This window comes from Mus pahari, chromosome 23, assembly GCF_900095145.1.
Source record: "Mus pahari chromosome 23, PAHARI_EIJ_v1.1, whole genome shotgun sequence".
NCBI classification, from domain to species: domain Eukaryota; kingdom Metazoa; phylum Chordata; class Mammalia; order Rodentia; family Muridae; genus Mus; species Mus pahari.
This window is the reverse complement of record NC_034612.1, coordinates 33,103,343-33,118,386: the sequence shown is the minus strand read 5'-3', so window position 1 is coordinate 33,118,386 and position 15,044 is coordinate 33,103,343. Positions and strand designations below refer to the sequence as shown.

General features: G+C 45.5%; 1 protein-coding gene across 3 annotated transcripts in view; it reads left to right on the top strand.

Annotated features, from left to right (window-relative positions):
- Positions 1-15,044, top strand: part of Rnf216 (ring finger protein 216) — a 110,123-nt gene that overhangs the window by 83,802 nt on the left and 11,277 nt on the right. For all 3 annotated transcript variants that reach the window (XM_021222715.1, XM_021222714.1, XM_029533547.1), the window contains exon 15: positions 6,617-6,839. In XM_021222715.1, coding sequence (XP_021078374.1) covers positions 6,617-6,839 — 223 coding nt within the window. The remainder of the gene's footprint in view (positions 1-6,616; positions 6,840-15,044) is intronic.

Below are 15,044 nucleotides of genomic sequence, written 5' to 3'. Positions count from 1 at the left end.
GTCTTCTGACAAACCAGAAGAGGGCATCAGATCACATTACGGATGGTTGTGAGCCACCATGTGGTTGCTGGGATTTGAACTCAGGACCTTTGGAAAAGCAGTCAGTGCTCCTAACTACTGAGCCATCTCTCCAGCCCAGGTAACAGGTCTTATAGCACTGATGTTGCTTCTGCCTATGTCAGGGGATAACTAGTGGCCTGAGGTAGTGGGTAGAATTGCCAAACTCCAGAAGACAAAAGATTATCAGTAATACTGATAACAGGCACTGTGTAGTACTCCCTGTGTGGCTGAGCAACTTCTAAATGTTAATAGAAGGTAAGACAGTCACCTAAGTGCTACAGAAGTCTGTTTATTTCATAAAGAATCCAGCTTTGCCAGGCTGATGGGTAGTGTGTCCCATTAGATCACTTAGAGATCCAGGTCCTTTATCCTCTGACTGCCACTCCCTATGTGTGGTGTTATCCTCTGCATGGTTGTGCTTTGGGTCATTGCTACATTTTTACTTCAGCATAGGAAGGGAAGAAAGAAATAGGTTATTAATTAGTCAAGCAACTTTTCCTCAAGTTGGAAGTAATGTAAAATGACGCATACTGCGTGGAGACAGCCTGGCGCTATATGTGGCCTCCGGGTGGATGATTTCATGGCAATCCTAAATATGAAGAATGGGGTTGGGGATGTTTAGACAATGACATCTGAAGCAGTTTGTAGTCGGTAGGTCTGCATCACAGATAGGTCCTATTGCCTCACTTTGCAGCTGAAGCAACCCAAGTAGCTTGACCATTGTCACACAGGTAATAAGAACCCAGGCACATGGCTTCTTCCTGTGTTCTGTGTCATCATAATGACCCCCATGATGTATTTGGAGTTCCTTTCAAATGTATTTAAAGTTATGGACCTTGAGATGGTGAAATTCTCAGAGCGAACTCATCTGATTGGGTGTTCTTGAACTGGAATAACATTTCCTGGAAGTAGTCAGACAGAGATGCTGTAACTGGACTTGAAAAATGAGGACTTGACCATGTGTTGCTCCCTTTAAAGGTGGAGGGAGGGGCCTTGGCCAGGGAGTAAGGTAGCCCCTGAAAGTTAAGAGCCACCCTTAGCCTGCAGTCCCCAAAGAAAACCTTGATCCTCAACATCTAGGATCTAAATCTTGCCACCAGCCCTGCCATGTAGCCTGCAGACCATGGATGTTTCTCAGAGAGTCTGTGCTTGTTTTAGAATAGAAACTCCGTTCTGCTTCTCTGATAGCCCTGGACACCTGAAATATACAGGTCCTTCTCAGCTTGGCAATACTCTAAAGCAACAGAGACCATGAGAGTGGACTGTCTAATGCAGTTCCAGAGTCCAAAAATGCCTCTCAAGTATGCTTCGCTGTGCTTGGAAGAGGGAGGAGGTTCATAGCACATGCTTGCTTTTGGGAAGGCTTTCTTGATATAGACCTGGCCTCCAGACTACCAGAGCTTTGTAGAGATGACACATGCCACAGTCCCATATCAGTGTATTCTAGATCACCTGCCGCTTCTATTCATCAGGTCAGATCTGTATGTCACTTGAGTCACAGTCTAGTATATTGTCTTGGTGGGTGACAGATAAGATTCTTGTCAGCTGCTATTCTCTACCATTGGACAAAGGATTAAAAGCATTTTCCAGATCAGTAGCTGTGTGCCAGTTGCCAAGAGCTGTTTATTGCTACAGTAAGAATAGCACTGGAACAGCAGCTGCAGTTAGTTATTCAATACCTGATGAGACTCCGCGGTCTGCCTGGCACATTGCTCTCTTCAGCCCATTCTTCTCTACATGCCACGCAGAAATAAATAACCTGTGAAAACCAGCATTCTAGGCCTTGAAGTCAGTGGTAACTGCAGTTTCTGAGATGCCATAGGAGTTGGGTACTGTTTTTAGGTAGCTTTAATTTGCCTTCCTCGCCATGTAGCCCTTCCTCAATTGACCCAGGGGATCCTGCCTGTAGCAAAAAATAAGAAAGCTCATTGTGTACTCAGGGATGTGATATGAAGCAGTGCTCTGACTGGGTACCCTTAGATATTAACATACTATAAGTTTGATACTGACCCAGTTTCAAAAATATCACACGCATGCACGCACGCATGCTTGCACACACATGCACACCTCTCAAAAAAAGAAAACCACTGTGTGGAAGGCTAGGAATATAGCTCCACTACAGAACATATACCTGAGTCACATGAGGCTTTGGGTATAGTTATGTGTTCCTCCTAAAGGTTCATGTGCTAGCAGCTTTGCTTCTGATGTGATGGGACCTTTAAGAAGTAGAGTCTGGCTGGGCGGTGGTGGCGCACGCCTTTAATCCCAGCACTTGGGAGGCAGAGGCAGGCGGATTTCTGAGTTCGAGGCCAGCCTGGTCTACAGAGTGAGTTCCAGGACAGCCAGGACTACACAGAGAAACCCTGTCTCGAAAAAAAATTTTTAAAAAAAATTTTTTAAAAAATTAAGTAGAGTCTACCAGAAGGAAATTAGGTCATAGAGGGTGGAGGCACTACCTTTGGACAAGAATGTAGTTCTCACAAAACCAAGGTGGTCAGGCTATTTAAAAAGAGTAAGCTTTTAATCCCAGCACTCGGGAGGCAGAGGCAGGCGGATTTCTGAGTTCAAGGCCAGCCTGGTCTACAGAGTGAGTTCTAGGACAGCCTGGACTACACAGAGAAACCCTGTCTTGAAAAACCAAAAAAGAGTAAGCTCCACTGAGGCTATGTGGCACAGTGGTAGAGTACTTACCTAACATATGCAGGGAAAAGCAGGACTGCCTAGAGTTCAAAACTAGCCTTGGCTGCAAGTGAGAAGACAGTCTAAATAAGCTGGAAAAAAGTTACAAAAAAGCCCTCTGCATCGTGGTGCATGCCTGTGATATCCTAGCCATAGGGAGACAGAGGCAAAGAGAGCGATGAATTCAAGGCCAGTCCTACATAGACCCTCTCAGCCAAGGAGGAGGGGTGGCCATGTGCTCTATTCTACCTGCTTCCCTGCTGCTGTGAACCACCAACCTCACGATCCTCACCACAGTCAAGTAGATGGCATTGCTGTGTTCTTGAACTTTTAGAACTGTGAGCAGAATAACTCTTTTCCTTTGTTACAGCATTGCGGATCAGAGTAAAATGCACCTTAACTTTGTAATGATGAAAGCTGTGATACCTTTTTTTTAGAAAAATGTTTTTATCTGTACAGATGGCTTGCTTCTGTGTGTCTATATATGTACAGCTGTGCATGCCTGATACCCAGGAAAATCAGAAGAGGGCTTGGGATCTCGTAGAGCTGGAATTATTGATAGTTTGTGAGTCATGATGTTGGTGCTTCAGTAACAAGTGCTCCTAACCACTGAACCATTTCTCCAGCTCCAGCTGCTTTTTAAAAAATTCACTTTTCTCTCTCTTATGAAAATAGTTAAGCATCCAACTGATGGTTCAGTTCAGTGATTGCATAAAAGTGTGACGCTTGAGTGGGATACTCAGCAACATACACAAATTTCAGGTGTCCACAGCAAAAACACTAGTTAATAAAGCCCCAGCAGTTGTTTTGCCATACTTTGTCTGTTGTTCTTGTTTAAAGTCCTTTATATTTTCAAGCAAATCTGTCCTTGGCATCGTTTGTTTCAGCCAAAAGTACTTAGCTCTTACTTAGCATTTGCCACTGTCATCATTAACACAGTTTGGCAGTGAGTCTGCAGTGTCTGTTGCCAGATCCACATTCCCCCGGTTGTCAGAAGAACCCCAATCAGATCAGGTCCATAGAAGGTCTGCTTTTCACATGAGCTCACCACACAAGTGGCCACCACAGCTGGCCCCAGACCCACAAGTCCTCCCATCTATCTCTGCCTCCCAAGTGCTGGCTCAGCTTATCATCTTGTGCCTGATAAAGACAGCTTGCAGAATATTTCTGCAATATTTCTGTGATTTGGAGGTCAGCCCAGCTTATATACAAAATTCAAGGCCAACCAGAACTATACAATGAGACCCTGTCCCTGGTTTTTTGAGACAGGGTTTCTCTGTGTAGCCCTGGCTGTACTGGAACTTGCTCTGTAGACCAGGCTGGCCTCAAGCTCAGAAATTCACCTGTCTCTGCCTCAAGTACTGAGATTAAAGACCTGATGAGACCCTGTCTCTTAAAGGAAAAAAAATGTATTCAGACACATGGAGCAACTTTGAGTAATCACCTCTCTGCCTCTCCATCAGGGTCCCAGAGACTCGGGTTCTCAGGGTTGATGGCAATCATCCCCACATGCTAAGCATTTTTTTTTTTTTTTTTTTTTGAGGCATGGTTTCTCGCTGAGCCTAAAACTCAGCTAATTCCCTGTCTCCACCTCTCCAGTACTGGACTGACAGACATGCACAGCCACATTTGGCTTTTTTGTGGGTGCTGGGAATCTCAGTTCAAGTCCTCATGCTTGTATATGGCAAGCACTTTACCAACTAAACTATCTCCTCCAACCCTACCCTATTTCTTTTTTTTTTTTTTTTCTTTTTGAAGAATTCTCTATAATACCAGCACTCAAGAGAAAGAGGCGGGGCTCTGTAAGTTTGAAATCAGCCTTGTCTACATAGGGAGTTACAGACCAGCCAGACCTGCAGAGTAAGTTTTTGGTTGGGAAGAGAAGGTGTGGAGAGTGTAGAGAGAAGGAAACCCACGAGATTACTTCCCGTTGTCTTTGGGTAGAAAGCACAAGTAGTGACAGACTCGTGGGATGTCAGCTAGCTGCACAGAGGATGTCCCTGAGTCTTCCTGTTGAACATGAGGTCAGCAGACAGAGACAGCCTCAGCTTAGGCTTTTCTTCCTGTCCTGCTTCTGGAAGCACATCCTGTGAGACTCTTCCTGCGTCGTTCACTCCAGCAACACAAAGCACCTGTGGCTTCTCTGTTCCATGAGGTAGCACAGTCTCACAGCGGCAGTCCTTTTTATATAAGCCCATTCTGGCCTTTTCTGTTTTGCTTTTGTTGTGGTGATGGTGGTAGAGGTTTTTCAGGACAGGGTTTCTTTGTGTGGCCCTGGCTATCCTACAATTCAATCTGTAAACCAGGCTGGTCTTGAACTCAGAGATCTACTGGCCTCTGCATCCCAAGTGCTGGGACTAAGGGTGTATGCCACCACGCCCAGCAGCACCTTGAGTTTTAAGAAGCAACATTAAGAAGCATCTTCACAGTTGCTCAGTAACTAAACTCATTGTGCTACTCCCAGCTGGCAGTAGTAATAGAGTCTAGTCTCCCAGACACGCTCGGTCCCAGTTCAGGAGGCAGACACAGATGGATCTCTCTGATTTCGAGGTCAGCCTAGTCTAGTGATGAGCTCCAGGCCAGCCTATGCTTTGTGACACCCTGATTCAAAAGATTAATTAGTTAAACTTGGTCTCCTATTAAACAAAACTTAGAAATCATTTGTTCTTCTGTAACTTGAACTAGGTGTTAAACTGTTGAACTGAAGCTAAAGTTCTGCTTTTCTTCATTTCAGGTCACTAGCAGATTGGACCTCAATAAGTAGCCAGTGTTGTATTGCATTTCACTGTTCTTAGGTACATAGTTTGGTGTCTAGTGACAAACTGCTGCAGAGTGAGTAGCTGAAGTGCACACAGTGAAAGCACTTGCTGCCTAGAGGGCACTCACCTTGAGATCGCAGCACATCCTGCTGGACACCCTCTCAGCTTCACTTTGTAGCTGGCCACCCTTTATCTCAGTAGCAAATCTGTTTTGATCCTGCTTCCCTTCCCTCTGCCTTCAAGGCCCTCAGTGTAACAGAAAGGTGAAGGATGTTGATTTGTAGTTGGGAGCAGCAATACAAAATACTAACACAGTAAGAAGTATCCTGGCAGTAATGTGCCCTCCTTATCAGTTGAGATGCTTCTAGAAACAGTCTCGCCGTTGGAGAACTGTAGGAGTGTGAGCTTGGAAGTGTGCTCCTTCAACAGGAGGATTGCCTACTCCCAGACCAAATATTCAGAGATGCAGCGTATATAGACTTGGCTCCCACTTCTTAAATCACTAGCTTTTCACAGACCAGGTTTGGTTTAGGAAGCAGCCGAGTTTCTTCCCACTGTTGACAGCCTACAGGAGTCCTAGAATGAAAAAATGCCACACATCATGTCAGATGGCTTTATATCTTATCTGAATTCCAAAACTACATGAGAATATTATGCTCTCAATTTGAAAGTGAGGAAACTGGCCGGGCAGTGGTGGCACACGCCTTTAATCCCAGCACTCTGGAGGCAGAGGCAGGCAGATTTCTGAGTTCGAGGTCAGCCTGGTCTACAAAGTGAGTTCCAGGACAGCCAGGGTTACACAGAGAAACTCTGTCTTGAAAAACCAAAAAAGAAAAAGAAAAAAGAATAGGGAGAGAGAGAGAGAGAGAGAGAAGAGAGAGAAGAGAGAGAAGAGAAACTGAGTCTCCAGGCAGTTGGGAAATTTACCCAAGGTAGTACAGTTGATAAACTTGGAGCCAAGTTCTCAAACTCCGAAACATGGGCCCTTTCCACTGTCTGAATGTCACGGAAAAGCTCAGGCCTTCCTTACTTACAAGAAATAGTAGACCTTAGTGACCATGATCAGGGAAGTAGATCTTCCCTGCCAACTCCAATTGCTTTTTTCTTTTTCTTCTCAGTGAAGAAAAAATGACTGCTGCTCGGATTAGAAAATGTCACAAGTGCGGGACTGGTCTCATCAAGTCCGAAGGCTGCAACCGCATGTCTTGCCGCTGTGGTGCCCAGATGTGCTACCTCTGTCGAGTTTCTATCAACGGCTATGACCATTTCTGCCAGCATCCTCGCTCTCCAGGAGCCCCTTGCCAGGAATGTTCCAGGTGCTCCCTCTGGACCGACCCCACTGTGAGTAGATGCATGTCAGTCCATTTCCATATGAGGAAAGAGCCATACATTCCTGTAATGAAAAGTGCTTTGTGCCGGGCGTGGTGGCGCACGCCTTTAATCCCAGCACTCGGGAGGCCGAGGCAGGCGGATTTCTGAGTTCAAGGACAGCCAGGGCTACACAGAGAAACCCTGTCTCAAAAAACCAAAAAAACAACAACAACAAAAAAAGTGCTTTGTATTTACCTGACCGGTTCAGACTTATAGAAACAGACAAACCAATAACTACAAGGAAAACGGACAATGTCATCAGAAAATACTCATCATAAAATACACTGAGTGTGGTAGGCATGCCCTGTAGCCATTGTCACCATAAAATACACTGAGTGTGGTGGACATGCCCTGTAGCCATTGTCAGGAGGTTGAGGTAGGAGAGTCACTAAGCAAGAGAGGGTGACCCCATCTCAAAATAAAAAGTCTTGTGGACAAATCACTTCAGTCACTTAGGGGATAAGCATTTCTCTGCCATCTGGAGTGTTATGCAGGACAAGGGAGAGTTATAGACAACCACTGCTGCCTCCAAAACCCACAGCTTTCATTGGACAGAGTGCTACAGAGTTCTGGGGAGCCTACAGACAAACACGACTGCATGCCTCTAATCTCAGCACTCGGGATGGGACAGGAGGGTTACAAGTTTAAGGCCAACCTGGGCTAGGTAGAGGAACCCTATCCCAAAAATCTTTTAAAGGAAAGAAAAGCCAAATAAACATGTTGTAATTCTAGGATACAGTATATTGTAGAAAGGCAACAGTAGTTTACTATTAGCAGCCGTCTTTTGGTTTTTTGTTTTTGGTTTTTGGTTTTTGGTTTTTGGTTTTTTGAGACAGGATTTCTCTGTGTAGCCCTGACTGTCCTGGAACTCACTTTGTGGACCAGGCTGGCCTCGAACTCAGAAATCCGCCTGCCTCTGCCCCCGAGTGCTGGGATTAAAGGTGTGCGCCACCACACCCGGCAAAGCCTTCATTTTTTGATTTAAACTTTGAAAAATACTATTATTAGAGCACATGCACGTGCCTAGCATGTAAGAGACCCTACATTAAATCTCCCAAACCACAAAAGAATAATAAAAAGCCAGGTGGCGGAATTAGCACACACCTTTAATCTCAGCACTTAGGAGCAGAGAGAGGCAGGTGGCTCTCTAAGTTCAAAACCAGCCTGGTCTACAAAGCAAGTTCCAGGACAGCCAGGGCTACACAGAGAAACCCTGTCTCATAAAATAAAATGACAACAACAATAGGGTGCTAGAGAAATGGCTCAGCAGTGAGCATGTGCTGCTCTTGCAGAGTGCCTGTTCAGTTCCCAGCACCCACGTGGTTGCTTAGCGCCATCCCTGGCTCCAGTCAGGGCATCCGATACATCCTTCTGTCTTTTGTGGGCATCAGGAACACATACAGTTTGCAGATATAAATGCAGGCAAAACAATCATAACACAAAATCAGTTTTAAAACTTCTAATAATGCTCAATACTCAGGAAGGCAATGCAGGCAGATCTGTATGACTTCAAGGCCAGCCTGGTATACAAAGCAAGTTCTAGGTCAGCCAGGGGTGCTATACAGAGAAACTCAGTCTGGCGGGGAAGGGGGAATGAGGGGGGGCTGGGAAAGGGAGATTTACTAGTGTTGGTGAGCGTCTATACTCCCATAAATGAAGAAGTTGAAGGCCATCTTCAACCACACACAGGTTCCAGGACCTCTTAGGCTCTATGAGACCAACCCTGTCTGTCACAGGGAGACTGGAGAGGTGGCTCTCCAGGTAAGATCACTGGCTACTCTTCAGAGGACTCGAGCTCCATGCCCAGCACCTATTGTTGGCTCACTACCTCCTGGAACTCCAGCTCTAGAGGTTTCTATACCATCTGTGGCCTTGGAAGACACGCCACACCTATGGTACACAAACATACATGCAGACAAAACAAGCATCTTTTTAAAAATAAAATAAAATGATCCCCTCTATAAAGAAAAAAGAGAAAAAACCAGGTAGCTACAGCAGTTATAATCCTAGCACTTAGGAGGCTGAGGTAAGAGTCTGGGCTGTATAAGAGCCTATCTTAAAACAACAAATCAAAGCATGTTGTATTACTGAAGTGATGACACATTTATTCATCAGCTTGGTTTTTGAGACTGGATCTCATATAGCAAGGCTAGCCTCCACTTCTCAATAGCTAGGATTATAGATGTGAGCCATTTCTTCATTCTCTCTTTTTATTATTATTTTTATTTTATTTTTTAGTGTTTTCCTGCATATATGTATATACACCACTTTTGTGCTTGGTGTCTGTCTGCCAAGGCCAGAAGAACATGTTAGATCCCCTGCAACTAGAGTGTCGCATCCTTTTGAGCCACCCTGTCAGTACGAGGGGCTGAATCTCAGTCATGCAACAGAAGCATGTCTGCAGGCTCCATTGCTTCGATTTTAACTAGGAAATGGTGGCAAAACCAATCTGTGGAGCAGAAATGCCCTAGTACAGTATGAAACAATGCTTCATGTAGGTTCAGACTGGTCAGAGTGAGCCAGTAGTGTAGCAAAAGCTACAGGGACAGAAGAGGTGCAATACCACCAGATTTAGGCTTTGGGGGCCCAGAGAGAGGGCAGAAGTGGCTCCAAGGTTCTGAACTGTGGCAAGTCTGAGTGCCACTGGAGCCCTGCATAGTACTGTTGGGGTGAGGGTGGGAGGTTTATATCTCGTATGGAATGCCTGTCCAGACAGTAAGAAACACCTCTGGGAAACCAAGGGGGTAACTTTAAATGTCCTGCTTAGAATCAGAATAAACAAAAACAGACAGAACCAACTCCCCGGGTTATCCACTAACCTTCACACATGCTCTGGGGCACACACAGCATACACATACAAATAAGTGAATAGATTTTTTTTTTTAAAGGAAATATAAATTATCTTTGGCAAAAGACTACATATAAGATAAATGAAAAACCGAGAGAGAGCCAATGAAATAGTTAATGGGGAAAGATTGTGCTGCACAAAATTCAGTCCCTAGAACCTACCAAAAGGTGGAGGGAGGAAGCTGACCTGCACACCACACATACACACGCAGATAATAATCACAACCTAAACATAGGGAAGTTCTTACAGCTTGGGCAGTTTACAGAGTGTTCTTCTCTATAGTAAAATGACTTAATCAGTCAATAAATGTTGTAATATTAATTATTAGCTGGGCAATTGTTAGCTCGTGCCTTTAATTCCAGTACTTGGGAAACAGAGCCAGGCAGATCTCAGTTTTAAGCCATCCTGATCTACACAGTGAGTTCCAGGACTGTAACACAAAGAAGCACTGTCTCAGGGAAAGGGGAAAAGGGAATTAGAGAGATAGCTCAGTATTTAAGAGTACTAGCATCCCTTCTGGAGGACCCAGGCTCAGTTCCCAGCACCAACACAATGACTTAGAGCCATCTGTAACTCCAGTCCCAGGGAGGTCTGGCCTCTGTGTCTGGCCTCCCAGGGTGGCACTGCCCACATGTGATACCCATACATACATGTAGTCAAAACAGCCATATGCCATAAATGTTAAAAGTTTTTAAAAAGAATTATCAACTTTGGAGCTGGAGAAATGGCTCAGCAATTCTTAATTTGATGCTCTTGCAGAAGATCCAGGATTGGTTGGTCACAACCATCTGTAACTCCAGTTCCAGGGGATCTAGCTTCCTCCTTTGGACTCCATAGGCAAACCACACATATATATAAATGTTTTAAGCTATAAGTAACAGCAAGCCTAAAAATAGTGTGAGGTGGTCCAGTGAGATGGCTTGGTGGATAAAGGAACCCTGCTGCTGAGCCTGGTAACCTGAGTTTGATCCCAGGAGCCATATAGTAGAAGAAGAAAACCAGCTCCATCAGGCTGTCCTCTGACTTCCACACGTGTCATACACACAGTGAATAATAGCAGTAATAACAGTAATAAAATACAAATAACAAAGGTTGGTTGTGACTATTGCTACTCTCAGCTAATCCTCCTTGCTCTGGGAGAGACAAATGTTTTGCTAGTGAGTTAACTCTGGGAGAGATAGGTAAGAAAGGAAGAGAGTTACAGGAAGCAGAAAAACTTGTGCAAAGCTGCCAGCTTTCTGCCTGCACACAGCCCATTGGTTATGGTGGTGACATCCCTAATCGTCCAGTATAAGTAGATGGCATATTGCCTGTCAAAGTTTGTTAGAATTGGGAAGGTGGGTGGCATCGTGCACACTGAATTAACATAACTTTCATGGGGACAGCTTTGTACAGAGGGGGTTGTTGTTGAGATGGTTTCTCACTGTGCTACCTGTGTGGCCTAGACCTTAACTTACTTATCTTGCTTAAGCCTCCCAAATAACTGGGGTTACGGCCACATGCATGTTCCCGGCAGAGTGGACATTTGAATTTCAAATAATAAGCTCATCGGTCCTGAAAGGTCTACAGAATTGCTGTGTACTACTTGTTCAAAGATGGTACATTTAGAACCACATTTTTAAACGCCCCAAAACAAGATGTATGCCATATTTTATATATGCTCAGATCAGAATAATACCCCCCAAGATGCAATGTGTATATCAGTTTTCTCCAAATATGGAAAATAATGTGAAAGAATGACGTGTAGAAAAAGAGTTATGGCTAGCCGGGACCACAGACCATTGCCACAAGGCCAGCAGGCAACCAGGACTGAGGATTGCTGAGCCAGCATGGCATGGTAAGGGTATGGCCTGTTATAGGGGCTGCTTTCAACTGGCACTTACTGCTGCTGGTCATCTCGGGGTGCTTAGAATTGCCACAGCTTCCAGCTCCCAAAACTGAAAATCTGTGCCTTATTGTAGAGTCTTCCTGGTTTTAAAAATTGGCATTTACTAAAGTATCTTGAAAACTCTCAACCAGCATCCTGTCACCCAAAGCAGAGGCCTTTTTCTATCTCTGGTGTGGAAATGTACAGCATACATACCACAAGAAGCGGTCAGGTCACTATTGGCCACTCTGGTACTCATGGATAGGGTGGTCTTAAAGGCTGGCTTGAGTCTATGTTAAAAAATTCTCAGGCTGAAGAGATGGCTCAGCAGTTAAGAGCACTGACTGTTCTTCCACAGGTCCTGAGTTAAATTTCCAGCAACCACATGGTGGCTCACAACCATCTGTAATGGGATCTGATGCCCTCTTCTGGTGTGTCTGAAGACAACTGCAGTATACTCACATACATAAAAGAAAAAAGGTTGCTCAGAGCCACCACCGTGTGAAAGCAGTGATGCTCTGGGTGCCAGGCATGCCTGCATCAGTAATGCTTTGTCAGGAGCAGGTTCCTGTGGCCCATTGTGCCAGTGCGAAGTTGAAGGACCACTGGAAGAATTACCTGGTCATGCAGCTCACCACCCAATGAGACCTCTAGCAGGGAGGTGTCTCCAAGATGGTCTATGGAACAGAGCAGAGAGTTTGTGTGTAGAAAGTATAATTTTCCCAAATGGAAAATAGTTATGGGGAGGCAGGCTACAAGGGAAGGAAGAGAGGAGGTATGCCTCAGGTACTTAGGTTCTTTGATATGGCCAGGTCATTCCACCAGCTCCTGTCATTGCCTGTCTAGCTTGCATCTCTACAGGTTCAGAAGGAAATGGAGTCTTTTTCCTAAGCTAGGCTCTTTCAAGACCCCCACTTAGCTCTAGAAACAGCACGGTTGGCATTGCCACACAAGGTCGGGAGCTTAGCAGTTTGGGCTGAGCTTGTTCTCTCTCTCCCCATGCCTCCTCTTCCCCTACATGAAATTCTGTTTTGCATCCTGTCTGTCTGCCTTAGCAGGTACCTGTCCCTGTTTTTTTGTTGAAGGGCCATCTTGTCGAAGAGCCTGAGGAAGGCTCAGTAGCTTGAAAAGAAGGTCAGGCAAATAGCAGTCCTGATTTCCTCTGGACGATAGTGGAGATTTTGTTCCACTTGTTCCATTCCCATCAAACCAGGCATCAGCCTGGTTTCCTTGACTCTCACCAGGAGATGGGATTGAATTCCCACCCAGCATCTGCTGAGTCCTGAGAACACAAAGCCATTCAGACTTGCCAGAGACAAAGCTTGCGCTGTCCCGCTCCCGACCTCTGCCTCATTAACCAGCAGGCCAGGAAGAAGCTCGAATTGTCAGTAGGGAATTGTTTCTACACAGCTTGGGGTGAAGAGAAGGTTGAGCCCTTAATGACTAGAGGTGGTTTGGGGGCCTGAATGGACTCTGTGCTAAGGGCTTAGATGGTGAATAATAGCTCTTTCTCTGTTTGCTACCACAAATACCTTTCAGTGAGTGTGCCAGAGACAAGTCATGAAGCAAGCTGCCTTCTTTAGGAAAACAGGAAAATAGACGTGCTACACCGGACAAAGGGCAGCTCAGTGTACAGTGCTTGTATAGCGTGTTGTACGACTCTATGCATTCAAACCCCAGTGCTGCCCAGGAGGGGGATGAGCAAGTATTGCTCTGCAGTGGGCAATTGTGCAGGGGCAGAACTGAAGTGCAGAGTTGAGTCCTGCTTGTCTGTACATGGCTGGGAATGAGGCAGCCAAGACCAGGAAGCAGAATCTGACTAGAGCTGTGTTTACATGAGCATCATCACTTGATAGGCTGCATTCTACAGGAGTGGTGAGGGTGAGGATGATGACATGCGCTTTAAATACCAACGTGAGCCTGGGATGGAGCTCAGTGGTTGCCTAGCATGTGGAAGGCCCTGGGTTTAGTTCAGAGTACCACCCACTCCACCCTCGAAAAAGCCAAAGAAAATAAAAATTAACGTGGTATGGTGATGCATATGTATAACCCCAGCTCTCAGAAGGCAGAGGCAGGCAAATCTCTCGAGTTGAGGCTGGCCAGGAATAAGACCGTTTCTCAAATAAGAAAAGAAAAGAAAAAATTTTTGTAAAAATAATTATTATATTTGTAATAAAAATCGATTTATGAGTCAGGCATGTGATCTCAGCACTGGGGAGACAAAGGAGGATCACCATGAGTTGGAGGCTGGCCTAAGCTACACAGTGAGACCACTGTCTTAGAAAAGACCCCAAAAATCACAAAGTCAGGGTTTTTCTTGGGTCTGGGTTTAGGAGTTTGTTCTTCGATGCTGGTGTTTTCTCGTGCTGGATATATAGAATCCAAGGCCAGAGAGACCTGCCAAGCTAGCACTTACCTCTAAGCTACATCCTGAACTCTTCTTTGCTTCTAGTTTGGGGTTTTGTCTTTTGAAACAGAATCTCATTTGACATTCCTACTGCCTCATCCCCCCAAGTGCTGGGGTGGCAGGTGTGAGCCATCACACCAGGCTTCTTTGAGAATTTGTTTGGAGCCTATTCTGAGAAAGCACTAGCTTTCCTGCCAGCTCCTGGGGAGGGCCACAGCACCAGGGTTAGTGCTGTGATGCATGCGGTGGTGTAGTGTAGAGCTAAGCACAGTCCGGTTGGCTCCCAGCTTCACAGGTGAGGCCTGTTAGTAAGTGACTCGGTGAATAGCAGCACCCCAGGTCACTTGTGCTCATTCAGGGCCAGCCTTCTCCCCTCGGGGCCTGCAGCATCCTGGAAACTCTGGTTCTAGTGTCCTTGAGCAAGGACAGTGGGCATCAGGAACAGTGAAGGCTGTGGGAGTAGACTCGAGGGATTGAAAAGAAAAAGGAGAAAGTAGCAAGGAGAGCTCTCCCACGCTTACAGCTGCATAAACTAATGGTTCACTCCCCAACCATCACCACCTGGTCAGCTGGTCTGTTCTGGACTTACAGGAGGGTTACGAGAACGTCATGAGTGTGCTAGGAACTGAGCCCCAGTCTTCTACAGAAACTAAGCACTCTAAATCTCAAGGCCATCTCTCTAGCACCTCATCATTTTCCCCTAACTTTTAAATTCTATTTTCTACAAAAAGAAAAAGAAAAGCTTAGAATGTGGGGAGTTGGGGGAGTACTTACCTAGCATGCATGAAGCCCTCACTTCTACAGAACTGAGCACGGTGGTGCATGTATCTACCATCTACCAGCTGCAGGTTTCACATGGAGACTAAAAGATGGGGATGACCAAGGTCATGCTTGGTGTCTTAGTCAGGGTTTCCATTCCTGCACAAACATCATGACCAAGAAGCAAGTTGGGGAGGAAAGGGTTTATTTGGCTTACATTTCCATACTGCTGTTGATCACCAAAGGATGAAGGACTGGAACTCAAGCGGGTCAGGGAGCAGGAGCTGATGCAGA